Source organism: Lampetra planeri, chromosome 26 (assembly GCF_965212315.1).
Source record: "Lampetra planeri chromosome 26, kcLamPlan1.2.h2, whole genome shotgun sequence".
NCBI lineage: Eukaryota > Metazoa > Chordata > Hyperoartia > Petromyzontiformes > Petromyzontidae > Lampetra > Lampetra planeri.
In genome coordinates, this window is record NC_136132.1 from 9,116,690 (window position 1) to 9,144,685 (window position 27,996).

Here is a 27,996-nt window from a genome sequence, read left to right on the forward strand (position 1 = left end):
AGGTCGGTAGTTATTTGGATCATCTTTAGGGCCCCCTTTGTGAAGTGGACGAACATAGGAATGTTTCCATTCTAGAGGAACTGATGCTTCTTTGATGGACAGGTTGAAAATATGGGCTATAGGTTTGTATATTAGGTGACCAACACTTAGTAGAGCAAAGACGGGAATACTATCTGCTCCGGTAGAGGAGGACCCTTTGAGGAAGGACAGTTGTTTCAAAACATTACTTTCGTGGATTGGCTGAAAACTAAATTCGCTTAATGTTTGGATAGGGGTGTAGGAATTTGCATGAGCAGGGGTGACTCCCAATAGATTATCAAATAGGGTACCAGCTTCAGAAAAATGAAGGTTAAAATTGTCAACTATTTTTTGGGGATCTGAAAAATATTCCCCATTTCGGTTAAGCTGAACGGGCAGATGATCTGTTTTGGATGCTTTTTCGATACATTTGATTGTTTTCCAGAAAATCCTGGCATTTCCATGAGATTCAAGGAGAGTAGAAGAGAAGTAGTCATTTTTTGCATGCCGTATTTTTTTGACGCATCTATTCCTTAAAATCCTGTATTCTAGCCAGTCATTAACCAAATTACTTTTCTGAGCACATGCCCAAGCCTTGTCTCTAGTTTTCATGAGTTTTGTAATCAAAGGATCAAACCATGGTGGACGATTGCCTTTAGTTTTAAATTTAACCAACGGAGCATGTTTGTTAAGAATTTGTAGAAACGTGTACCTGAAGGTCTCCCAAGCCGTAGTCAGGTTTGGAATATCACAGACCTTGTCAATATCCGAGTGAAGCACATCATTAGTAAATGCCTGTATGCTGAAGTGTCTCATGGAGTGCTTCTCAACCAATTTAGGGGGGGCTTTGTGTCTGGCTGATGATCTCACCCCAAAAATGAAGGAGTGATCACTAAGGTTATTACCTAGAACACCAGTCAGTGCGAAATTGTGAGGGGCATTTGTCAATAGGACGTCAAGCAGAGATGACTGTCCCGGATTTTTTAGGTTGGGTCTTGTGGGGACATTTATTAATTGAAACAGGTTAAATTCATCTGCAAAATTTGTGGCCACGGCCGGCGGGTTTAACCAATTCCAATTTAGATCACCCACTAAAACTATTTCACCTTTAGGGAGGCCCCCAAGAAGCTCTCTCAGTGCAGATGCAGCTTCAACATCCTTACCACTAGGCGGTCTATAGCAGCACACTACCAATATGTGTTGATTATTAGGGAGAGTTATTCTGAGAGCCAGACCTTCAAAGCAACATTTTTTAAACAAGGAGTGAGCTGGTGAACATGCAATAGTATTACGAACATAGATGGCAATTCCACCTCCTTTAGATCCTCGGTCAAGCCGAAAAAGGTTGTAGTTGTCAATCGTAATCTGCAAGTCATTGACGGCAGGAGTGAGAAATGTTTCTGTTAGGCAAAATATGTCCGGGTCAAGATTTGCTACTTCTAGTTTTAGTTGACTTAATTTAATCAAAAGCCCTCTGATGTTGACATGTAGAACACCAACACCTTTTCTGCCAGAAAAATCTACAGAATTATATGAGTTCTTTACATTTGGGCCAGGATGAAGCTCAATACCACCCAGAAATAAGAAAAGTAGAATTAATAGTTTGCACAGGTATTTTCTGTGAAAGGATGAAGAGCGACGAACCTTGGACGAATAGCAGCAGCTCACAGATGGTGTTATTTTTAAGAGCAGAATGAAGTTTGGAAGGAGTGCTGGTGAAGTAATGGGACAAAGATAGGGTTTAAAAGGATACAATGATGGAGTGTAGAAGTGTCTATAAGTTGTTTCATTAGCAGGTGTAGTGGCAAATTTAGCAATAAGTATTGACGCGAAGTAACGCGGGTAGCCGTTTGTAGAGTTGAGTGTGGCACTAGATATGGCCGGGAGGGACAGTAGTAAGATACACAGCAGGTGAATTGACATCTTTAAAACACTAAATTTAAACACACACACAGCTCACTCACACGCAGCTCACCCTCACCCACTCTCACGCACAGCCCACACCCATGCAGCACAACGCACACACGGCCGCACACGCCGCCGCCATCTTGCTGCTGTTGTTGTTGCAGCTGCTGTTGTTGTTGCAGCTGCTGTTGTTGTTGCAGCTGCTGTTGTTGTTGCAGCTGCTGTTGTTGTTGCAGCTGCTGTTGTTGTTGCAGCTGCTGTTGTTGTTGCAGCTGCTGTTGTTGTTGCAGCTGCTGTTGTTGCAGCTGCTGTTGTTGTTGCTGCTGCTGTTGTTGTTGCAGCTGCTGTTGTTGTTGCAGCTGCTGTTGTTGTTGCAGCTGCTGTTGTTGTTGCAGCTGCTGTTGTTGTTGTTGCAGCTGCTGTTGTTGTTGTTGCAGCTGCTGTTGTTGTTGTTGCAGCTGCTGTTGTTGTTGTTGCAGCTGCTGTTGTTGCAGCTGCTGTTGTTGTTGCTGCAGCTGCTGTTGTTGTTGCTGCAGCTGCTGTTGTTGTTGCTGCAGCTGCTGTTGTTGTTGCTGCAGCTGCTGTTGTTGTTGTAGCTGCTGTTGTTGTTGCAGCTGCTGTTGTTGTTGCAGCTGCTGTTGTTGTTGCAGCTGCTGTTGTTGTTGCAGCTGATGTTGTTGTTGCAGCTGCTGTTGCAGCTGCTGTTGTTGTTGCAGCTGCTGTTGTTGTTGCAGCTGCTATTGTTGTTGCAGCTGCTGTTGTTGTTGCAGCTGCTGTTGTTGTTGTAGCTGCTGTAGCAGCTGCAGCCGACCCAACTGCAGTTGCAGGAGTCATACACGAAGCAGCCGCAGCTGTGTGTACTACAGCAGAGCAGCAGCGGGCGTGCGGCCTGGAGGCGCCGAGGCCGAACACATCGTCACAAATGTCTGACCCCCCCCCCCGAGTTTCGTGACGTTATTTATGGACGGCCCCTTGGCTGTGTACGGTGCGAAACAAGTTCAACATACGCACATACAAGAGGAGGAGGTTAATGGTTTGAATATGGCAGGCCGACCTGGTCAATACTGCAGGTGTGGTAACCGTAAGCCTGCACTGTCTGCTTTACAGTGGACGTGAAAGAACCCGTGGCAGTTTAAGAAGAGTAAGGCCATCATGTGCCGGCATCATGGTACGAATTTTAAAATAATTCTCACGAATGACTCAGTTGGGAAACAGAGCTATCTCAGCCGCCAACAGGGAAAACTCACCAGGATCCTCATCAAAACCTCTTTTGTATGCACTGTACGTATGTTGAACTTCTTTCGCACCGTACGTAGCCAGCCGGAGATGCGGAGGAAGGACAACAAACGAAACAGCAAAAAAGCAGTTTGAGACTCTGTGAGGTTTCCCTGGGGAAATACGTGTAATACGTTAAAAATAAAAGTTGGAGTTCTCATAAAATGTAACTTGATCATAAAAAAAGTGAACTAACCCCCATTTTCCATGTTTGCGTGTTTGCTATATGGCATACAGAAGAAAACTGAAGCGTACACAAATCATATACGTACAAACTTACTTGGAAAATACGCCGAGATGCAGAAAGACGACCACATGGATTAGCGTGCATATGGCCTCCGTCCGCACACCTGGGAAAGCGGGAGCGCCCAGCAGGTGCGACCACCTCCCAGGATGCAGAGAGAGAGAGAAACAGAGAGAGAGAGAGACACATACACAGAGAGAGAGACACATAGAGAGACACATACACAGAGAGAGACACAGAGAGAGAGAGACACATACACAGAGAGAGAGAAACAGAGAGACTTTGACTTTTAAACAACTTTATTCCTCCAGCGGCAATTGTGCTGGAGTCCTTAGTCATGTACGGTTCCTGGTGACAGGAAGAAAAACACGACACACTCGCCACATTCTGACGCGCAGCGCCGGTACCCGCGTCGCTACGTACGCCGCCCACCGTGGCCACCCCGTTAAAGGGTGAACGTCAACATTCCATCTGCCACAGTACAGAGGGCCTGACCGGCCCCCTACCTTTCATAGAATTATGCGTGCGTGTCGCCCGTGTATGCATAGTACGCGTGCTCTAGTTGGAGCCGCGTCTTGATTAGTCCTCGTAGCATCGCCACCGCTGAGCATCCGGCATCCGACGCACCGGCCAGTTTCTTTTTCCGAGTCTTGTAGATTGCCATTTTGGCCTGGGCACAGACGAAGTTGACCAGGTTGTGATGTTTGCTCGTTGGGTAAGGCACCCTGTACGCAAACCAGCTTTTGTGGAAGACCATCCCCAGTTTCCGGGAGACGGCTTCCAGGAGCTGGAAAAGCGGGGACAGCCGTGAACACCCCATGTATTGGTGGGCCAGGTCCTCCCTTGCACCGAAGAAAGCGCATCGGTCAGACGACCCCAGGGTGATTTTGTTTTGCCACGCGGCCGAGGGCAGCGTCCAGTGGAGCAGCCTCCACTGTAGGTCCCCACAGCGCTTGGTGATGGGGGGCCTATACAGGCGACTCCACTGGGGAGTGGCTGCGCCCGATGGTGCCAAGGCGCTCCTCCACTTAGTGTCTGGGAGTTCTGCCAGCTCGCGGCAGCGCAGCGCCTTTACGCTGCATGTGAACAGCGCTCCCTTGAGCGCGCCCCGGAAGGTCACGCTCTGGCAGCTCTCGAGTTTAACAGTTTGCCGGAGTCATCTTGCCCGGTGGGCTGGGCGCAGGTGAACCGCAATTTTGGGAAGGGGGGGGGGGCGCCGTCTTCGGGCGCCTCCAGCCGCAGCCGCAGCTCCCGCATCGCTGCGAGTGCAGTAGCTTCTCCCCGGCCAGCATGGTGCGGAGTCCCGCGGCTCTGCTGACGTCAGCCGCGGATCTCCATGCCGGGTGCCGGTCGCGGTCCCGCACCAAGTCCCCCACCGCTCGTATCCCCGCCGAGGTGAAACGGCGGGCCAGCGTCGCTTCTTCTCGGATCCCCGCGAGGCGGCCGTTGACAAATAGTGGCTCACGCAGGAACTGCCCGAGCATGCATTGCAGGCTCTCTCCGTCCCAGGCCAGACTCCGCCACGCGTCCAGGAGGCTCCGGTGGATAGCCGGTAGCCCCGCGTAGTTAACCCGAGCCAGATCCAGCAAGAACAGTTCCTTCCCATAGCCCAGGCAGCCCCCGGTGCCTCTCAGCAGGGCGAGGGTGGGTGCCACCCAGGGTAGGGTTTCCTTGCCGTACAGCAGCCGCTGTACGGTTTGCAGTCGAAACGTCATGATTCTGGCGTGGATGTCGACTAGGCCCTGGCCGCCCTCGCCCACCGGTAGGCGGAGGACTCCCGGCCTTAGCCAGTGCTTGCCCTGCCACACGAAGCGGGTGAGCGAGCGGGCTGCTCCCCCGAATAGCCATTCCGGGGGCTGGAGGGCTTTCGCTCTGTGCCACAGCACTGCGGCCGCCAGATTGTTGCTGATCAGCACCCGCCCCCTGAAAGACATCGCCGGGGATAGGCCCGCCCAAGCCGCCAGCTTCGCTTCGAACCGGTCTCCCAGTTCGGGCCAGTTTTGCTGGGTGACATGGGGCTTCCAGAGGTGGACGCCCAGGTATTTGACGCCGTCGATCTTCCAGGCGACACCCCCTGGGAGAAGCACCAGGCACGCGGCGTCCTGCGGCCCCAGTCGCAGAGCCGTGGTCTTCGCCCAGTTGATCTTAGCGTCGGACGCCGCCTCATAGGCCTCCACCGCCCGGCATAGCGCACACACGTCATGTGTATCCGTGACGACCACGCACAGGTCGTCCGCATACGCCGACACCTTGATGACCGCCTCCTCGGGGCCCGGCACCCTGTACCCCGACAGGGAGAGCTGGAGGTGGCGCACGAGGGGCCCGTTGACTAGGGCGTATAGGAGGCCCGACAGCGGGCACCCCTGTCTGACTCCACTCACCACGGGGAAAGGGGCACCGAGCCGCTGGTTGATCTTCAGCAGGCTCGACGCGCCCGCGTATAGGAGCCGCACGTGCGACCTGAAAGCCGGCCCAAACCCGGACGCGGCGAGCAGTTTTTCCAGGAAGCGGTGGCCGACCCGGTCGAAGGCCTTCTCCTGATCGAGGAAGAGGAGGCCCAAGTCCATGCCGTCCCTCTCCGCCAGTGTGATCACGTCCCTGACCGTGCTTACAATGTCGTGCAAGCATCGGCCAGGGACGCAGTAGGTTTGTTCGGGTCGAACAAGCTGGCCCCACCACCGACTTGAGGCGATTGGCCAGCACTTTCGCAAAATTTTTGTAGTCGGAGCACAGAAGGGACACCGGCCGCCAGTTCTCGATGCGGCGCAGGTCCTTCATTAAAAACAGATGAAACCGTGTTCATCCGTCAGGGATTCAAGATGCTCGCACTGTGCCATTATGCTCGTGTGGCAACAGCACTATAGCACGAGAAAAAGAAAGTGCTAAGAAAAAAAATAAAAGCAGCGAGGTGGAGGGAGACGAAGCCCCCTCCCCCCCTCAAGGGGGGGGGCAGGAGGGGGGACAAAACACACAAGAAGACAGCAGCGAAGGAGAAAGAGAGAGGGAGAGAGACAGAGGGAGGAGAGAGACAGAGCAAGACGCACGACAGAGAGAGACACACACAGAGACAGACACAGAGAGAGAGAGCCACGGAGAGAGAGAGACACACACAGAGAGACACACACAGAGAGACACACAGAGAGAGACGCACAGAGAGAGAGACGCACTGAGAGGGAAACAGAGAGACACACGGAGAGAGAGAGATGCACTGCGAGAGAAACAGAGAGAGACACGCGGGGAGAGAGACACACACAGAGAGACAGACACAGAGAGAGAGACACAAAGAGAGAGACACACAGAGACAGACAGAGAGCGAGGAGAGAGGCAGCTGCAGCAGCCCCAAGGCTGCTCGACCAGCACACCTGGGGGCGTGGTGCCGTAGGGACGGAGGGAAACACAAAACAATTCGAAAAAGCCAGCACCACGTGAAGGAAAAAAGTACTCACAGTGAAGGGGAGAGAAAGTTGTTGAAACCAAAAGACTCGATGACGAAAAAAGATAACGGAGTACAACGTTAATGAACGTGTTCACTCTCTCAGGCTCAGGCCTGGGTGGTGAAAACCCAGGCCTCTATGCACTCCAGGCGGGGAAGCAGCCTCCTCCTCCCAGAATGCACAGAGAGAGAGACACACACATGGGGGAGAGACACATAGAGAGACACACACACACACAGAGACACACATGGGGGAGAGACACATAGAGAGACACACAGAGAGAGAGACATGGGGGAGAGACACATAGAGAGAGACACACACAGAGAGAGACGCACACAGAGACACACAGAGAAACAACGCCTCTGCGACGAGGCATTATATAGAGAGAGGGGGGAGGGGGCAGAGAAATGAGCATGTCAATGAGAGCTACAGGGGGAGAGAAACTGGAAGTTGCTGCATCAGCAGCAGGCCATACTTTCCCACCTGATGACGGACGCTTGTGTTGCGCCCGATACGTCGTGATTTATTAGATTTTATGTTTTTATACCAACGTGATTTTACCGAAAGAACAAAAGAGTAGAGAGGCTCTATCTCTCCTCCCTGGCTCCTCCCCCCTCTATTACCTATATAGCCTCTTGTTACAGCAGCCCTTTTGCCCACTTCACCAATTGTTTATTGCTGTGGTTGTCCCACCTAATGACGGACGCTTGTGTTGTGCCCGAAACGTCGTGATTTAATTTAATTTATTTTATACCTACATGACTTTACCGAAAGAACCAAAGAGTATTGGCGTAGTCACTCTTCCGCCCCCTGTTGACCCAATAGTGATGCTGCCCGCTGACAATATGGGGAGTGCGGAATAACACATTCCTGCGGAGGGAGCTGGTAGGAACGTTGGGTTGCTCGGTCAATGGCCAGGGTCAACGTCGGCGTGGTGTATTCCACAAATATGCCCGACTGTGAGGGCGGGCACAAGCCGGCGTGAGTAGGTTAAACGTTAAGTTTTATAAGGGCACCACGGGGTGACCAGCCCCTCCCCACCCAGCCCCACCCCTGCCACCACCCACCCAGCCCCACCCTCCCCACCCAGCCCCTCCCCACCTCCCCACCCAGCCCCTCCCAACCCTCTCCTCCCCACCCAGCCCCTCCCTCACCACCCAGCCCCTCCCTGCACGACGGACACAATAATCCCCTGTGGGCTGGTGGAACATGCTTCAAATCGCTTAAAACTATTGTCATTGTAGTGCGTATTTAGTGTGACGCTGCACTCTGATGTTGTAGGAGAAAACATTTATGAAAAAGTCTATTTAATTAAGTAGAACGTGTTGTCTATATTTATTTAAAGTTGCACATTTTGATGTGACGTCACATTTCTCAAACACCCCCCCCCCCGTCACACATCGTCACAAATGTCTGACCCCCTCCCCCCCTAGGTGCGTGACGTCATTTATGGACGGCCCCTAGTACTGCTGCTGCACGTCATTGCAGTGCCTTGCACTGCAGTTGTTGACAACAGACCTGGGCTTGAATGGAAAACTCATCCGGGTTTGCTCTGTGGAAAAATGTGGGGGGGCGATTGAAATCTGTAGCCCCGATGTCCACTTAAAACCCGCACTGATCAGCGCGGATAGGAACACAGAATACAGCTGAAGGCTGGGAAGGGCAGGAAGGAAGGGATTGGCTGGTAAACTGATGGCGGATACGAGATTAGTGAATGTTGAGGATGGTGCGTGATGGTGGTCCAGCACGTGGCAGATGAGTTCAAATGAGGCGAATGAGTGATCGCGATGTCCGTACTCGCTCCAGAATGTTCGGCTGCGTTTCTGGCGGGGCCACCGTGTCTGCTGATAAAGGAGGTGGCTCATGAGGTAGGGGGTGCAATTGCAGTAGCTCGGATCTGCTGGGAGGGTGTGGGGGCATGAGGGCTATATGATGGGGGAACCACGGTGGTGATGCGTTAACTACCTGGTATGCAGGAGGTCATGGGTTTCGTTCCCGACCCTGACGCCTGTATATTTGGAGTTTGCGTGTTCTCCAGGTGGTCGCGTGGATTTTTATCCGCCTTCTCCGGTTTTCCCCTCCACATTTAGAAACGTGCGTTTAGAGTATTTGGCTGCTTGTACGTCTCTACGTGACAAGCCACTTCGTTGAGTTTTGGTTTGTGGCCAGGTCGCTTCTAAAAAAGAGCTACATAGCTCAGTGGGCCTTACCTGGTAAAATAAAACATTGGGGTTTTTGTTCATGATGGGGTAGATCGAGAAAGGAATGGTGAAGCTGGGGCCATTGTAGGGAGGGCAACGGTGGTGGCCGTGACCTGGCCCAGCAGGAGCGCACTCGCCGCTTGTTGTAGACGTTCGCCGTTCGAATGGGTCAGGCCTCCCTGGTTAATACTGCGGGAGTATTAACCGTAAAATGCTATGCGTTGTCCAAGTAGCAGTGGACGTTAAAGGTCCCGTCACGTCATTTGAAACGAGTTGGCCATTTGTGTGCGGGTGTCATGGTGCAAATTAGAAAGCATACCTGCAAATCCACAACAGAGGTTTTTGGGTGAGATCGCGTAAATATAAATGCGTCGTTCCACCCGCCAAAACACCCGACACGGCCAATTAGTAAGGTTTGCCACGTAAACAAAACATGACAATTAGTCACTAGTTCAGCACACCGGTGTGTTGGAGAGTAAGCACACCACATTTACAATTCGAGTGCAAATGCCTGAATAGGGATTTCACACAGCAGCAAACTCACTCCCTGTGGCCAAGTATAAAACCGCTCGCTGTGTGTGTGAAGGGGGTGGGGGGGGTCTGAGAAGGGGACATGAACAGAAAATAAGCAGCGGGACAAGAGAGAGCGAGTTGTAAGTTTGCGTTCACCAACCGAGCAGCCGCCACCATACCGGGTCCCGCCCGCGTATTGAACACAGGGCGCGTGCATCGCTCTACAGTTCTAAACTTCGCTTTCAAACGTCCTTTCCGTGGGTGTTTTTCAACTATTTTAAGTATTTCCTGTGGAAGTGGTGGTGTGTGTGTGTGCTAATGCAACTCGAGTGCTAAGCCAGATGTTCACGTTCATTAACTCTGGGCCGTATGCCGCAGACGTCAACACCGTCCTGTCACACACGAGCAGCGTGCATGCATCGCATGAACACCCACCCACGGGGTGGTACACATAGCTATACAATAAACACACACACAAAAAACAAAGACACAAACAAACAGTAAATACACGAGGAGCGTTATGCCCACACATGTCCACGCACACACACTCATAAACCCCACAAACTCACTGAGTTTGAAGATTCCACTGTGGAATGCTGCCACGCACACAGCAGCTCAGACACACACACAGACTATACACACACAACAAGCCCAGACACACACAGAGACTATATAGACACACACACAGCAGCGCAGGAATCACCACCAACAGCAGCAGCAGCCATCCTTGCAGCCACGCACTGACCCTACTTGTAAACGACGGTGAGTAACATCTGAGCGTTATTGTTTGAATCACGGAATGGCACACTTTGTCACCGCTCGTGTTGATACCGACCCAGCCAGGGGGCCCACGCTGTGACACTGACGGCTCTGGCGCCACGAGTCTCCTGTTGCAGCACAGGACTGCGTTCTTCTCACTCTGTTCGTCGTATCGATTGCTGTCTGCAGCAGCTGCAGCAGCAGCGGCGTTGCGTAACGCCACCGCGGACCTCTGAGAGTCGGGTTCGAGTCCGGGTCCCTCGCCGAAGCTCCCCGCACCCGGCGCTCTGCGTACCAGCGAGGTGGTGAGTGGTGCCGAGTGGAGCTCACGGCGTCTCTCTCTCTCTGTGTCTCTGTGTGTGTGTCTCTCTCTCTGTGTCTCTCTGTGTGTGTGTCTCTCTGTGTGTGTCTCTCTCTGTGTGTGTCTCTCTCTGTGTGTCTCTCTATGTGTGTCTCTCTCTCTGTGTGTGTCTCTCTGTGTGTGTGTCTCTCTCTGTGTGTCTCTCTCTCTCACCCCACGGTCTCTACTCCACGCAACAACATCAACAGCCGAGACAGCACCCCACCTCCACGGAGAATAGACAAAGTATATATATTTTTTGTACACTTCAGTTTTCAGTTTCATGTATTTGGTATAGCCCTGTGAGCCATTCGGCTCTTAAATCGGGTGCAACCGCAACAAACAAAAACATGAACAAGAAAACATCTTAAAGTGACTATGCGCAAACAGAAAAATCCATGAAAAACAGCAAAGCCTTCCAGAAAAAGCACCGTATATCAACGCTGTGTGCAAAAATCCCAGTGGGATGCAAGTCAAACAACAACAACCATAAGACAATTTAGATTAAAGTTATCAGTCTACACAGCCCATCAGCCCCACGACCTTCTGTGAGTGCACAATTTCAGCAGTTTCGACTTTCAGTGTCTCATCGGCAGAGCCGGGCTCACTTGAAGCACTGCTGGTGAATCCGCGCAGAATGTGTCTAGGCAAGGACGCTTCTCTCTGTCACGAGACGGGTCCTCGTGAAACGTCGGCTTCTCTTTGATTATTATTCCAGCTTTGTCAGGTCTGGGTAAACCTTCGCCGTCAAGGGGGGCTTATTGTCTGGTGTGAGGTCCATATTCTAATTTCTGGTACTGTAAAAGCTCGTTCGATGCAACAACAACAACCACAACAAACTCTAAAATACACAACACAAAAGAATAATTCGCATCCTTGCGGAGAATATAAGTTACAAAATAAACACGCACGCGATACAATACGTGACGGGGAAAATTTTTTTTTATATTTTACGTGGAGGGGCATACACATGCAAAGGGCAGCGTCTTGTATTTGCGTTCCAACCGCTCTGCCACCAACACAGCGGCTGTCCGAGTTGTCTATGGCACCACCATTCCGTGTGGTGGTGGTATTAGTGGTGGTGGTGGTATTAGTGGTGGTGGTGTTGTTGTTGTGTGCGCGATCCTAAAGGGCGTTCTTCAAACTTGCCCCGTGTGTGCCTGACTCTCCTCCCTCGCAGCCTCTCTCTCTCTGTGCGCTGTGATTAAAGGTCATTGACCGAAACGTCGCCTATTACATATTGTTAAGGCAGTGTCGTTGATGAATATTGTTGAGGTTGTTGTTGTGTGGGTGTTGTTGTTTTCGACTGGATATAAACACGAGAGGAAAACTCGACCCTAACCCCCGCCCACGGGACCGCAGCCGCAGCAGCAGCAACGACCGCCTCCTCCTCGCATTCCTGCACGCAGCTCCTCCTCGAGCCGCCAACTCCCGCGGTCCCACGCTCCCCCCATCCTCCTCCTTCACCTCTCGTGTTGTTTGCGAACTTCTCCTTAAGGGAGCCACCGAACGCGGCGAGAGCGAGGCCCACATGAGCAGACACAGGCGATGAAGCTGCCGCCAATTGCTGGCGACGAGCAGAGCGCAACGGCGACGGCGGTGGTTTACGCAGATTCCGCGCACGCGGGCGAGCAAATCATTAAAGACGAGTGATGGCAACGTCCAATGACCGGACTGCCGATGCATAACAACAATGACGATACTAGCCTTTGGGCTCAGTGAGTGCAACGAGTGAAACGTCGTGCTTTATTTGCACAGAGCCACCTTTTGACGAAGGGCTGTTTGGGAGAGATCGTAGCGCAATGGGTGGAAGGTCAAGCGGATGACCCCCGGGTGCGTGAAAGTCGCTGAACGTCGCAGGTGGTGCAGACGGTGAGTGGTTCGCTGACGGACATTGAACAACCGCATGGCAGATGTGTGTTGGTGGCCTTAGAGCAGTGGTTCTTCTTCTTCTTGTTAACCTGGGCTATATACGCACCAACTGGGGGTGCGAGATGCCCTTTCTGGGGGTGCGAGACGGGGCCAGATTTTGTCAGAAGGTAAATCGTCGAAACACAAACGAAACGCGGGCACGTCAGTACAACTACTTTGTTGAATCAAACCCTCTATGTATTTATTAGCATTATAAAACTAAGTTACGATTGAGAACCAAAGGGGTGTAAGACTGCAGTTAAGACTATGAGACCTCCTTTACCAGTGGCAAAATATAATAATAGGTTTTTACCCCTTCAACTGGTACAAAATTGACACCTTTATACAAGGGATCATGTTTGCAATAACCACAACACAAGCAGTCAAAATGCAAACAAAAAGAAACAACTCTGATAATGGTAATGCTATGCACTGTCCTTGAAGTTGATTGGTCCACACCCGAGACAGCTTTTCTTCGAGCCTAGTCTCCATTGTATAAAGGTGTCAGTTTTGTACCAGTTGAAAGGCTAAAAACCTATTACTGCAGTTAAGGTTAAGAACCACTGCTTGAGAGAGTTGCATGGAGCCTGTTGGTGGGACTTGTTTGGCACGCAAGCCTCTCGCTGCGAGCCGCATTCCATGAGCCCTGGAGGCAGCCACTGCACTGATCACAGATCTCTCCATCTCTCTCCGTCTCTTAAGGAGCCCATACGCCGCCGTGCGTGAAAACGTTTTAAATCTCCGCTCAAAAGCACAGCGAGTTTAAACGTGGCTTTTTTTTTCATCCGAGTTGTAATTCGTGTCGGCTGAGCTGATATGCGTCGATAGTCATCAATTTCATTTATAATGAACTAGCTTTACTACCCGGCTTCGCCCGGGACTTGGATTCACCACGCCCGGCCGCCTTTGTCTCCCCAGTGGCGATGTTCACACACCACACCAGTTACTCGTTTGAGGCTGAGTCGACCTAGGGGAGGCCCAGGACCGGTTCAAATAATCGTCACCGGTGGAGGCTGTGAGCGGAAATTGAACTCGGCTCGCCGGGTTGTAGCGCGGCGTAGCGCTACCCGCTACACTACAATGCGTTACGCTTCCACATGCGCGGGTCACGTGACAGATGTGGCGTCCCAGCTCACTTGCCGTGCAAAAAATAAATGCATTATTGAGCTCCCCCCCCCCCCCCAAAAAAATACAAAAGTGTATTTTAATAATTTTTGCATGGTGTACAGTCTGGAAAGTTCCCACATGGCAAATGTTAAGTTTGTTGCATGTCGGGAAGTACGCTAAACATTTTGAACAGACACACATAATCACAACTTTGCCTTTTATTTCTAGATTTGAAGCTTTCGTGACTGCAAGGATTCATATTCTTAGGTTTTTTCGGTAAAGTCACGTAGGTAAAACATTAAAATTAATAAAAGTAAAATAAAATAACTTTACTTTTATTAATTTTAATGTTTTACCTACGTGACTTTACCGAAAAACCCTAAGAATATTTGCCTTTTATATATATGGCGATAACCCTGTGAGCCATGCGGCTCTTGACTCGGGTGCAACCGCAACAAAACAAAAACATGAACAAGAAACATCTTAAAGTGACTACACGCAAAAGAAAAATCCTGGAAAAAACAGCAAAAGTCTTCCAGAAAAAGCACCGCATTTCAACGCTGTGTGCAAAAATCCCAGTGGGATGCAAGTCAAACAATAACAACCATAAGACAATGTAGATTAAAGTTATCAGGCCAACTCTGCACTACAACAAACAAACATGGCCAGACCAAACCGTCCTCAAAATTACCAAAATAAAGCCACAAAAACAATGTAACAGTGATCATAGGAACTGTGATTCAAATCCAACAACAAACGATATACATACATAACATGTACGACCAAACCCCGCAGCCATAGCTGGCTGCATGAGTCACTCCATAACAGCAGGAGCATCAGTAGCAGAATAAACATTTCTCAATCCACCTTTAAAGATCAGCACACCACAATCAAAACTCAAGATCATACTTTGCAGCGGTCATCCGGAACGATACATTTGATTTAAGGCCATTCTGAATAACAGTGCCAGCTAGGTGTGTACAACTCCTCTAGAGCAGTTTTGAGTGAAGATCTCACAGGTATAGTGATCCAAGTTGCAGTTTATTGGCGATAGCATTAGTCGCGATGCGTGCTGTGAGTGCCGCTCTTCAGACGTCAATTGTCGACTCAAATCGCGTTGTTTCCCTCTGGGGTAATCGATCTCTCTCTATGGGGGATTGCCGCAGGCAGCTTGCGAGGTAAGTGTTGGATTCATATCGGCTCCCAACAACAGCGAGTTCTCTCCACGGCTTCTTTAACTTTCACGTAATTTGTAGCATACGCAATGGTGTGTTACGTTATAATCGCTGTATTGTTTTGAATGCTTCAGTTATTTTATCAAAACTCAAGTAAATGCCCATTTGTATACGGGTGGATTGTGAAGTTATAAATGTCCCCGAGTAGTATATCTCGCAGTGAGTCCGTATAGTGAAGCACTGTAGTTTGCGCCCGTTCAATCGAGAAACAAAAAAAATTAAGTCATCTCGTGGCCAGCAGACTTCGACATTGGCGTTTAGCCCCTAAGCGTACACTATTGCTGCCATTATGAACTGCACGTTTACTCGTGAATGAGGTCACGGTAGCCGTGTCGCCAGGTTCACCCTTCATGCCGAGCTGACCTTTGCTCCACATATTTGTAAACGTTGTATCCCGTAGCGTAAAAATCCTGAACATGATCGTGAGCCATCCACTGTTGGATGAAGGCCTCTCCAAGCACATCACCATCTGTCAAGGTCCCGCAATGCAACACTCCATAGGGCCGCTACCCACCAGCCGACCTCGTCACTTCGCCTCTGCCAGTGGACATCCTCTTGAGCGAGTTTCCTCTTCTAGTTTTATCGGAGAGTCTGATTCATGCGTTGTATTTTGTGTTTGTTTTGCGATAGGGATCGACATAAAATTCCACCACTGGATTTAACAGTCGATCTCTATCATCAATTAAGGTTCCATCGTTCTCCATATGAGTTGCCAATGATCAACTCTTTTTGCTGCTTTCACGCTGACACATCTTGCTATGAACACGATCATTAGTGCAGCCTCAACAGACGTCCCCTCTCGGCACTCGTCCCACCCTCATTGTACCTGGGAAAATTAACCTGGAATCTCTCAGTATTCTGACTTTAGTGAGCAACCTTTGTGACTTGAAACTTTCGTGACTGCAGGAATTCATATTCTATGGTTCTTTCGGTAAAGTCACGTAGATAGAATAAATAATAATACAAATAAAGTGATAAAAAAATATCACAAGGTTTCTGATGACGACCGAAACGTCGTGATATTTGTAATCACTTTATTTTTATTTTTTTCTATCTACGTGACTTTACCGAAAGAACCATAGAATACAACCTTTGTGATTTCCGTTACTTTCTTGATACCTGTACATGTATCAGGCAGCTCAGGTTAGGAGGCACGTGCTGACAATGCGTGTTTCTACACGTGCATCTTTCCATCCATGGTAGGGAGCGGTGGTGTAGCGGTCATGCAGTGCTCTACGAACCTGCCGACCCGAATTCCATTGTCACTCAGTCTACATTTGTGATTAATATTTTAACCAGTTCTGGGCCATCCCAAGGTCGACCCAGTCTTAAATGAATATCTGGTGTGTACACATCACCGCTGGGGAGACAAACGTGACCGGGCGTGGTGCTGGTCACCCACCCCCTCATGTGCCGTGCGGCCTCATTAGGTGCTCGCTAACATTACTCGCACAATGGTCTGTTAAAGGATATTTGGGTGATCTTTGTCTGTACATGTGTCAGGCAGCTCAGCGTCATCCGTGCGCACACCGTGCAAATGTGCTCACGACGCCACGGCAGAATCCTTGACCCAACCCACAGATCAACTTCAAGCTGTGCTGATGAAAGAAGCAGGATGTGTTTGTTATGGCATGGGAAAACTTACAACACTGGAAACAGCTCCCGTTGTGTCTCCTTGGGAAGGAAGACACACGAGACATTGCAATATGGCACAGCAGCAGTTGGGAAAACTCGAAACAGTTTTCAGTTCGAGCCCATCTATATTCGAGGACCCCTTGCTAGCGATGCAGGGTGTTTAAAAATGATGGACCCGATTTGAAATCGCCATATCTCTGCAACCACGAACCGCCCATGAATGGAACTCTTACCACTTGAAAGGGCGGGGCATAGAGTTTCAAATGATTACCGCGAGATGCCTCTCCCAATGCACGAACAGCCCCGAGCCTCAGTCATTCGCAAGATGGTGACCCCGCAACACAAGGCATTTTGCGTTCTGCAGTTCAGCAAGACTGAATCCGTAATTGCGGTGCAGCGTGCGTTTCAACGGCGTTTTGGCATTGATCCGCCAATTTCAGAGAACATTCGTCATTGGTACCGACAATTTGAGGAAACAGGCCTACGTGACTTTACCGAAAAAACCCAAGAGTATGAATCCTTGCAGTCACGAAAGCTTCAAATCTAGTAGGAAACAGGCTGTTTATGTAAGGGGAAGAGCACAGGGCGACCACGCACCTCAGAGGAAAACGTGAAAAGAGAGGCGTTTGGGACGAATTCAACTATCGTCTCGGTGTTGTCCGTACAGCAGGTGGAGGGCACATAGAGCATTTATAAAATGGTTAGTAAAACTTGATAACTCATTAAACCGATTGTAACTTTTTGTGTATTTGTAACATGTTGCCATCGTGAAATAAACTGCTTTGAAATTGGGTACATGTCTTTCAAACACCGTATAATGCCAGACGTATTGACCAGACACAGCTGGCTGATGCACCTCCTGCCTAAAGCGCCCATCAAACTGACTGAATAGAAAGCTTGTTCAGTTGACATGGCCATCTCCCATTGTCATACCCTGCAACGGAATAATACACGTTGAACGATGTTATAAAAATGTACCCATGTCATTCATTTAAAGGTTTATTATGGAAAACACTTTCTCACCAAACACTAAAACACAGATGGAATTTCCAAATGAATGCAGGACTCTCTTGAAAATGAGTCTTGAGACTCGGTGAGGCATTCCTCAATAAGGTGCATTGTCATTATTATGCCATGAATGGTAGAGGCCTGTTCTTTACAAACTGCCTATGGCCCAAAACCTGTTGCTAAGCTAGTAATTTTAGCAGGGGAAAACTACTATTTTAAGAATTATAATTTGTATTACTTATAATAAAGCAGTGAATTCAAAACACATTTTCCCCTGTACAATTGTAGGGGTGTTAGAGAGAGAGCCCGTTATGCATGGCAGCCTATGGTAAACAAACACAGTAGGCGGGGCTACATGTGTGCACAAGCAGGTGCCCTCTGCGACGTCCGCGCCAGACACCCTGGGGGGTCGATTCGGTCGTTATGATCCCCCGGGGCCCCACCCCTCAGGGAGGGGTTGGGTATAAAAGGGGAATGTATCGAAGGGCTCGGGAGTGATGTTTAGCTAAAGAAGAGGAGGCGGAAGACGTCTGAGATAGAGCCCTGGACTCCCCCTGGTACGCCGTCCTTATCAGGACCGCGCAGGCTCGAGCCAGTGGCGTGGTACCAGAGCCAGAGCCAGTGCTGGTCTGGACTCTGGGTACCGGGCCCGACTGACCAGTGTCGGGCCAAGATAGCCTCCCCTAGCCCATTAGTGGAGGACTCAGAGGCAGGCTAGGGTTAGCTAGAGAGGTGTGTCCTCAGATAGACGGGTGAGGGGGCCGATACCCCCTCAAATGTGTATGTCACAACGTTGGTGTTAAATAAACAAGTGTGCCTCCAACTCCGGTGTGAACGAGTCGTGAGCGTTACTACATCTGGCGTCAGAAGTGAAACAAAGTACGAACATGGATACACGCCGGACGACTCGAGTCGGGGTACCAGAGGCAGAAGACACCACTGCAGTCGGAGGGCCCGAGACGGCTGAAGATGCCATCGACCAGCCGGGGCTGGGCGCATCCACGCCACAGCAGCTGGAGGAAGGGGAGCCGTCGATGGAGGGGCTGAGGGAGGCGCACGCGAAGCTGACCGAGCTGCTGTACGCCGCAGCCGCCATGCTCGACACCATCACGCAGCTGGGGGCTGCGGGACCGCCACGGGGCAACGGCAGCCGACGATCACAGCGCCTTCCCGCCATTTCCACGGAGCAACATTTTGAAACTCCCGCCATCGCTGCAGCTGCTGTTGAGGGCGTGGCCGCTCTAAGCATCGCGTCCAACGGCGGGAGTACAGTACCTGCCGCGTCACCACCAACGGGCGGAACGTCACCACGGGTGCGACCGGCGATGCCATCGCTGGTTCGTGCCGACGCTGAGTTGAGTGAGGCGGACGAGGGAGTGCGTTCTTCCTCTGCAGCCGCTGCCTTACATCAGCGGCTACCTCCACTCAAGGAATTTGTGGGCGAGGATGGCGACTGGGGCGGCTTCCAGCGGCGCTTCCTCGCTCACCAGGAGATGGCACAGTGGACAGACGCCGAGGCTCTCCGCGCGCTGCCAGCACTTCTCGACAGCGACGCCCTCGCCACTCTAACATCGGCTTCGAAGGAGAGGCGCTCCACGCTGCGGAAGGCGATGCAGGTGCTGTCGGCGGTATATGGTCCACCATCGGACTGTCGCCAACTCTTTTACGATCGCCAGCGGGGGACGAAGGAGTCGCCCCTGGCGTACCGCACAAGCCTCCTGGCACTGGCGAAGGAGGCCTTTCCACGAATGGATGACGAGGGTGTCGACGCCATGGTGACAGAGAAGATACTTTTGCTGGCGGACGACTTAGACATCGTCATTGTCGCACAGGACGATGCAGAGATGTGCTCCCTCCAAGCGGCCCGTCTTCTCCACGCAAACCTGTCCTCTCAACGACGGAAGGCCAGCAAGGCGGCGAGCGGGCGTGCCGTCGCTGCAGCCACCCTCCCGGCGGAAGAGGTTTGCGCCATCGACCATCAACGGCAGCATGGAGCGGGAGTACGGGAGGACCGGGCCGGTTCAAGCCGTCTACAACATCCATCGTCGTCACCAGCGCTTCCACGCTGTTACAACTGCGGCATCCGGGGCCACGTCGCCTCGGGGTGCCGCTCTCCTGGGCAGCGCAGGACGACACCTCAACGGGACGCCGGCCCTCGTCACAAGCTCCACCATCATAATCCGGCGAGTCGCGGCACCCCTCACGTTTGGCCCACGCACACGCCCGTCGCACACTTAAACACCGCAGCGAAGGGGGGGCCAATATCGCGTACCATGGCACCAACACGCACCGCTCTGGGTACTCAGATTGAACCCAGCCAGTGGTCCGTGTTGGCCCATCGGGTTGTAGCCGCGTCGTCAGGGTCGTCGGCCGTTGTGGGTCACATCGATGGGGTCGAGGTGCGCATCCTGGTCGATACAGGAGCATCGGCGACCATTATTTCGGAGTTGATTTATAACATTCTCCCTGCCCAAAGCCGTCCTTTGATGCCTGTTAACGTGCCATTCTTTGCTGCTAACGGGGGTTCACTTGGCATCATCGGACAAATTCGAGCCCAAATTTGTGTCGGGGATATTAAATTATCTGGGCCGATTTTTGTTTCCTCCTCGCTGGCGGTTCCGTGCCTGCTGGGGACGGATTTCCTGGCCAAAATGCCGATTAGGATATTAATCGACCAGGGATGCATTGAGCTCCCATCGGGCCGACGCATGGCGTTTTTGCCATCCCCCGCTACGAGCCGGACGGCGTTGGCGACGGTGCCGGCGTTCGTAGATAGAACGGTGCGCGTTCCTCCGGGGGCGCAAATGTTAATTCCTTTGAGACTTCGGCGGCCCTTCGCTAAGGGCATTGGGGCTCAAGGGGTTTTGCTGGGACCGTCTAGGGCCGGGGTCAGTGGACCTAATTTACTCCCGGCCCAGACCATAGTGAGAGGGGATGGAGAACCCTTCATCGCGGTCCTCAATGTGGGCTCGCAGACGGTGGTGGTCCCACAGGGGACCGTGCTTGCTCACGCAACGCCGGTGCCCTGTGAGGAACCCGTCGCGAGTCATGTCGGCGCTGCCCCTGCACCGCGACCACATTCAGACAGCGATGAAGGGTGGCTCGAGGCGCTTTGCGCGGGATCGACGGACCTGTCAAATTTAGAGCGCCAACGTCTTAAGACACTACTGAGGGAATTTTCCGACGTTTTCAGTCGGGATAAATACGATTTGGGCTGCACTCATCTGCTGCGTCACCATATTGATACGGGTGACAGCGCGCCAATACGCCAAAATCCTTTTCGGTTGAGTCCCGCCGAAAAGGACCATGTCAAATCGGCTGTTGATGACATGCTAGCCGCCGACATAATTTCTCCCTCCAACAGCCCTTGGGGAGCGCCGATCGTCCTGGTTAAGAAGCAGGACGGTTCGTTGCGGTTTTGCGTTGACTTTCGGCGCCTTAATAAAATTACGGTTGCCGACGCATACCCGCTCCCACGGATGGACGAATCGCTTGACGCCTTGGCGGGAGCGCGATTCTTCTCCACATTGGACTTACTTTCGGGATTCTGGCAGCTTCCTCTGGACGATGATTCAAAGCCTAAAACTGCTTTCCGTACTCCGCACGGCCTGTTTCAATTCAACCGGTTGCCGATGGGCTTACACTCAGCGCCGGCAACTTTCCAGCGGTTGATGGAATTGGTTTTGGCTGGATTGCAATGGGAGTCGTGCCTGATTTATTTGGATGACGTCATTGTCTTTGGCAAAACTTTTGAGGAACATCTCCAGAGGTTGCGGGCGGTTTTCCTAAAGATGCGGGCTGCTAATTTGAAATTTAAGCCCCAAAAATGCCATTTGTTACGCGAGTCGGTGCGTTATTTGGGGCACATCGTGGGGCGCTCAGGTATTTCTACCGATCCCGCCAAAACGCAGTGTGTAAGCTCCTGGCCGACTCCCACCTCAGTGGGAGAGGTTAGGAGTTTTATTGGGTTTGCGTCGTATTATAGACGCTTCGTCGCTAATTTTGCGACTATCGCCAAACCCCTACATGCTTTAACATCTAAAGGGGTTCGGTTTTGCTGGGGTCAGGAGGAGGAGGCTGCTTTTTGCTCCCTTCGGGATGCTTTGGTAAACGCTCCTCCCCTGATTTACCCTGATTTTTCAAAACCGTTCTTGCTCGACACCGATGCGAGCAACACGGGTATTGGGGGCGTGCTCTCCCAGGTGGTTGACGGCGTGGAACATGTGGTTGCGTACGGCAGTCGGGTGTTGTCTCCAGCGGAGCAACGATATTGTGTCACCCGTAGGGAACTGTTGGCAATTGTCCATTTCATCCAACAGTATCGCCCATATCTGTACGGTCGGCGTTTCACCGTCCGCACAGATCATGCGGCACTGCAGTACGCCCTGAGGGTTCAACAGCCATCGGGACAATTGTCCCGATGGTTGGAGGTCCTCCAGGATTACGATTTCCAAACCACATACCGTAAGGGCGTTCGCCACACCAACGCGGACGCTCTGTCACGCTTGCCAACCGCCTCCGAGTGTGCATGCCTCCTGGGGTCTGGACGTTGCAGGCCTCCAGGGGACACATCGCTACCTGTCTTGGCGGCCGCCAACGACGACGATGCAGTGGTTCCTAATTCGATCGAACAACAGGGCAAAGATTCCCTGTTGGGGTTGCCCGTCATTGAATGGGGGCGCCTCCAGATGGAGGATGTCTCCCTCCTCGGGTGGCGACGTCGCGTTGGCGGTGCGGCGGGGGGAAAAAGAGGTGGTTCCGACGCATGGGAAATGTGCCAAGGTCTGCTGATGCATTGGGACGGGAAGTCACGCCGACATCGGCTGGTGGTCCCTACGGGGTTGCGGGGTAGGGTGGTATGGGCCGCTCATGAGCGCCTCCTACACCTGGGGACCCAAAAGACTCTCGCCTTGTTGCAACTTGATTTTTATTGGCCTGGCATGACGAGGGATGTTGGGGATTTGTTGGGATCATGCCCTCAATGTGCACAACGCAAACCGCCGGCACGGGAGTCTAACCCGCCTTTGCAATCGATCAAAGTGTCCAGGATAAACGAGCTGGTCGCTCTGGACATTTTGGGACCATTCCCCGCCACCCCCAGGGGGAATAGATATTTGTTGACTGGTGTCGAGTATTTTACACGCTGGCCTATGGCCTGGCCTCTGGCCAACCAGTCGGCAGCAGCCATCGTGGAGGCCTTTGTTCAGGGTTATGTCCTGGACAAAGGTGCTCCGGAGAGGTTGCTGACCGACCAGGGCAGAAATTTTTCCGGTAAACTACTCAGACAAGTCTGCGATCTCCTGGGCACAAAGAAAATTCGGACCTCCCCATATCACCCACAAACTGACGGGATGGTCGAACGTTTGCATCGCACCATCTCGTCCATGTTATCACAACAAGTTTCGGACTCGCAAACGGATTGGGACCTACAAATTCAGGGGGTCTTGGCGGCGTACCGGATGGCACCCCATGCAGCTACGGGGTTTTCTCCCTTTTACCTCATGTACGGCCGAGAACCAGACCCGCCTGTTCGTGCCCAGTTGCGGATCCCCGTGCCGCAGGGAAAAACTAATCTGGCTGACCATGTTAAATTTAATCTGGACAAATTGACCGAGGCACGGGATGCTGCAATGCAAAACTCTGACCTCCGTCAGAAGGCGAATGAGCGCCTCAGATTGAGTCGAGCGCACATACTGCAGTGGAAGCCGGGGGACAAGGCATGGTTGCACTGCCCCCAGGTGCCACTGGCAACCTCCTCTAAACTGGTGCGGCCGTGGCGGGGCCCTGTGGAAGTGGTGGAGGTGTTACGTCCGCAGTGCGTGCGCATAAAGTGGGGGAAGCGGAGATGGTTCGTGCACCCCTCTAGGTTGAAACCCTTCGCAGCGGTACACAATCCCACTTCACACGCGCGTGGCCAAACGTGTGGGGGGTCGGCCGACTCTCTGGGTCCGTCTCCGTCGCTCTCACCTAATGCCTTGCCGGCTGTGCCACCTTCAGGAGCATCGGGAGTGACGGGCTCACGCCCGATCACCCCTCCTGCGGATACCGAGGGTCACGCGGAGTCGGATGAATGCTCACCCCAAGACGGACAGTCGCCACCTGATGGTCCGCCACGCGGGGTTACCCCGTGCGAGGGGCCCGCTGCAAGGACGCGCGCTAAAATGCGCAAACTGTTGTGAGGCCGGAAAATGTGTACATAGCTGTTGTGTTTATTGGGTGTTGTGTGGGTGGTGTGTTCCCCGCTCCTCGGATGTACATATGTTGGGTTCACCGTGTGTTGTGTGTGCGTGGTGGGTTCCCTGCTGATTGTATATAGGCTGTTTTTTTTACGGAATTCGTATTTATTCGGGGGGGGGGTGCGTCGGGTTGTTTCTCATCTTGTTGTTGCGTTCTTGTTCTGGTTCCTGTTATTGTTCAAAAATAGTGAGGCACACGCGCGGTCAGGGGGTGAAGGCACCTTTATTGTCAAATTTTTGTATGTTGGCAGCCGGGACGGCTGCATGCTATGCGGGGGGGAGTGATGTAGGGGTGTTAGAGAGAGAGCCCGTTATGCATGGCAGCCTATGGTAAACAAACACAGTAGGCGGGGCTACATGTGTGCACAAGCAGGTGCCCTCTGCGACGTCCGCGCCAGACACCCTGGGGGGTCGATTCGGTCGTTATGATCCCCCGGGGCCCCACCCCTCAGGGAGGGGTTGGGTATAAAAGGGGAATGTATCGAAGGGCTCGGGAGTGATGTTTAGCTAAAGAAGAGGAGGCGGAAGACGTCTGAGATAGAGCCCTGGACTCCCCCTGGTACGCCGTCCTTATCAGGACCGCGCAGGCTCGAGCCAGTGGCGTGGTACCAGAGCCAGAGCCAGTGCTGGTCTGGACTCTGGGTACCGGGCCCGACTGACCAGTGTCGGGCCAAGATAGCCTCCCCTAGCCCATTAGTGGAGGACTCAGAGGCAGGCTAGGGTTAGCTAGAGAGGTGTGTCCTCAGATAGACGGGTGAGGGGGCCGATACCCCCTCAAATGTGTATGTCACAACGTTGGTGTTAAATAAACAAGTGTGCCTCCAACTCCGGTGTGAACGAGTCGTGAGCGTTACTACACAATTAAGGTGAATAATGACGACATACTCCGCTTACAAACAAAGCAGTAACTTGTGTTTTCTTAAACATCCCATCGGCCACATGGCCTTCTGGATGTGTTTTTTTCTCAAGCAAGCAAAATCCACGGTGCTGATGTACGTATGACAATGTCAACTCGCAGAAGACAGTGTGCCCGATGCGACTTAGAGGGACAGGAACGAGACAGAGGAGAATCGTCTGCTCATTCATCTTGCTCTTCACGTTCACCAACAACAACGCAATTATCATGACTAACTTCGTTCTAAACCGCCTCACTCCCATGACCATTGATATTTAGCGATTTTTACATTGTATGATAATAGGATTTTCCCCTTTTTTCTGGCAACAAAACAGTTGTTAAGATGTTAAAACACCAAACTGAAACCTTTTGCAAGGAATCATGTCTGTATTAACCACAATACTTGTGGTCAGAATGCAAACAAAAGCTGTCTCTGGTCTCTCTGGTGTGGACCAATCAGTTTTAAGGACAATGCGTATATTATCAGAGGATGTTTTTTGTTTGTATGCAATGCAGACATGATTCCTTGTAAAAGGTTTCAGTTTGGTGCTTTAACATCTTAACACCTGTTTTTTAGCCAGAAAAAAGGGGAAAAACCTATTATCATATTTTGGTACTGGCAAAGGAGATCCAATGATGTAGTTGTACATTGCACTTACGATATATGTATGTAGGATGACCTTCTTTCGCGCCGTACGTAGCCAACCGTGCTAATCGGAGTCGTGTGTCTTAAAAAAAAGGCTGATTAATTTAACCATTGCCATGGTGGTCGTGTTTTGTCTGTGCTGGCTTCTATAGATCCAGGCTGCAGCTAAATAGCGACTGCTGAACTACGGGACGAGGACCATGGAGGTGCCGCAAGATTTTTATGATGACGCGCACGAGAACGTGACGGACGATCCCATCACCATCCTGGAATACGACAAGGCCATCATTGTGGCAACCTGCATCATACAGGCGATCATCTTCGTTGTGGGGTTTGTAGGAAACTCCTTGGTGATTATCATCACTGGATTTAAAATTAAGAAATCTATACCGACTATTTTGATAATGAATTTGGCCATCGCTGACTTTATTCTCATTTTGACCCTGCCACTTTGGATCGTGCATTATGCACTCGACTACCACTGGCCGTACGGACATCTCATGTGCAAGATCATGCCATTCATCAGTTACGTCAATGTCACCGCCAGCATTTACTTTGTTACGACTCTAAGTCTGGACCGCTTCCTGCTTGCACTTCAACATTCTTGGGTCCCAAAGATCAGAACTATGAACAACACAATTTTAGTCTGCTTTGGGGTGTGGCTTTTTGCTTCTTTGCTGAGTATCCCCACTTTTGTTTTCAGCAAAGCCCTGGAACATAACGGGCAGGTGTATTGCTATCAGGACAATGACCTCGTGGATCACGCAGCTATTATCTTGGCCAACTTCGTTATTAACTTTCTCATTCCCATTACCGTTATGAGCTTTTGCTATTTGTACATTGTACTCAAGATGAGTCGCGTGTCTTACTCTGCCAACAGAAGGGCCATTAATTTAATCATTGCCATCGTGGTCGTGTTTTGCCTGTGCTGGCTGCCATACTTCCTCGTTGACATCGTGGAAGGTTCGTTAATCCTCCACGATGTCAACAAATATTGGCACGTGTCACATGAGACAAACAAGGCAAAGAGAATTCTGATAAGCCTCGCGTTCTCTCACAGCTGCCTGAATCCCATCCTCTATGCCTTCCTGGCGAAGGGCTTCAGGACGCAGTTCAAGAGTGCATTTATCCTCCAGTATTTTGAGCACATTTTTTACGAAAAAATACCAAATGTGCCCGAGGAGACGCAGCTGACCGACTGCAGCATGCCACAGGCAGAACGGCTCTGATCTTTGCACAGCCGTTCAAATCACAGAGACACGGTCCACTGCAAAGTATGAATCTTTCAGCGAGCTGCGGACAAATGTATGTGTATATTAATGGCTCTGGTGGATTAAGCGCAATCTAAAATCTGAAAGCGCCGTATGCCGAGATACATTTCCAAGGCGTTTGTGAATATACACAATGTGTGCTCGTACTGCGCCTGCTGTCTGTCGCTGTTGTCACCAGACGTACCCACCACCATCGTGTCCGCTTGCTGTCTGTGCCACTGATGTTGTCTCAGAACCGTGCCGGTCTTCATAGGTTACTCGCTAACAGCACTTGCCCCAATTAGTCTGCTAAGACTATACGGGGGGTCTTTGTCTCAGAACGTCCCATCAGCCCCGTGCTATTTGTCCTCCTGGTCTTATTACACGGGTTGTCTTGACCTTATCACAATTAAAACATATATATAACATTGTATTATTCAAATGTAATGCAGTCTCTACCAAGAGTTATACATTGTGTAATCAGAAAAGTATTATATTCACAAGTCAATGTTTCACATGACGTATTTAATTTATACCTTCACTTTGATTGTACCATGTGCGGCTCCTTGTAGCATGAAGAGTTACAATTCCTTTTGGGAGGATGTCTCGGCCTATAATCTCAGAGATAATTAAAGTAAGTACCATGCTGAGATGGCTGGACAGCTAAGGACTCAGAGCACGATTGCAGCACACCCTTACATTATTCAACCGGCTTCTCAAGAGTATCGAGTTTACGGTCTCAAAATGGTCACCACTCTATGCATAAGAAACAAAAACTCAAATTGGCTAAATGCCTTTTCTGAGAAGTTAAATATTGGTTTGACTCATGGCATGAACGTCTCTGTGTGCAGCAGAGCACATGGGAAACTGCTGCCCCCTAGTGTGGACAAGAGGTCAGGTCAGATTATAGAAGCAGTTCCGTTATATCTCCTTCCACGGGGCCTTTTTATAACATTGGGGTGATGCCCCAACCACAGTTTTCAATGGATGCTTCATTTTAATAGGAATACATTGTGGAACAATTCAAAAGACAAGTGCATACAATTGCGCAGTCACCAGTGGGCGTACGATTGACTAGCACTTGGCATAGAAATGTGGAATGTCCACCACTTAGTAAAAGATCTGCCAATTTTATTTGAGCACCTGCCCACACCCATTAAGCAGGGATAGACTTCGGTGTTATCCTTCCGGCTAAATAGTATCGCAACTTACAATTATAAATCGGTGCTTCATAACTAAAAATATATGATAGAACTCTACTACAATGTTGCACGTGACAATTCTAAATGACCAACGCGAAGTCGTTGATGCCACGTGTTGGAATGTGGCGAGGCTTGTACTCGGCGAGAGGAAATTGTATAAAAATAAAAACAAACGATGCAGC

The 27,996-nt window shown here is 51.0% G+C and overlaps 1 protein-coding gene across 3 annotated transcripts; it reads left to right on the top strand.

Annotated features, from left to right (window-relative positions):
• Positions 1-9,906: 9,906 nt before the first annotated feature.
• LOC144727682 (chemerin-like receptor 2) lies at positions 9,907-27,995 on the top strand. 3 transcript variants are annotated; one of them, XM_078606694.1, is made up of 3 exons: positions 9,907-10,352; positions 10,539-10,654; positions 25,515-27,995. In XM_078606694.1, exon 3 carries the CDS (start codon positions 25,563-25,565, stop codon positions 26,589-26,591), a length of 1,029 nt encoding a protein of 342 aa, XP_078462820.1. In that variant the 5' UTR covers positions 9,907-10,352; positions 10,539-10,654; positions 25,515-25,562; the 3' UTR covers positions 26,592-27,995. The 3 variants fall into 3 exon arrangements, with proteins under 3 accessions (XP_078462820.1, XP_078462819.1, XP_078462821.1); XM_078606693.1 differs by lacking the exon at positions 9,907-10,352 and having other exon boundaries at positions 10,378-10,654; XM_078606695.1 differs by lacking the exons at positions 9,907-10,352; positions 10,539-10,654 and adding an exon at positions 10,661-12,561.
• The last annotated feature ends 1 nt before the right edge of the window (position 27,996 follows it).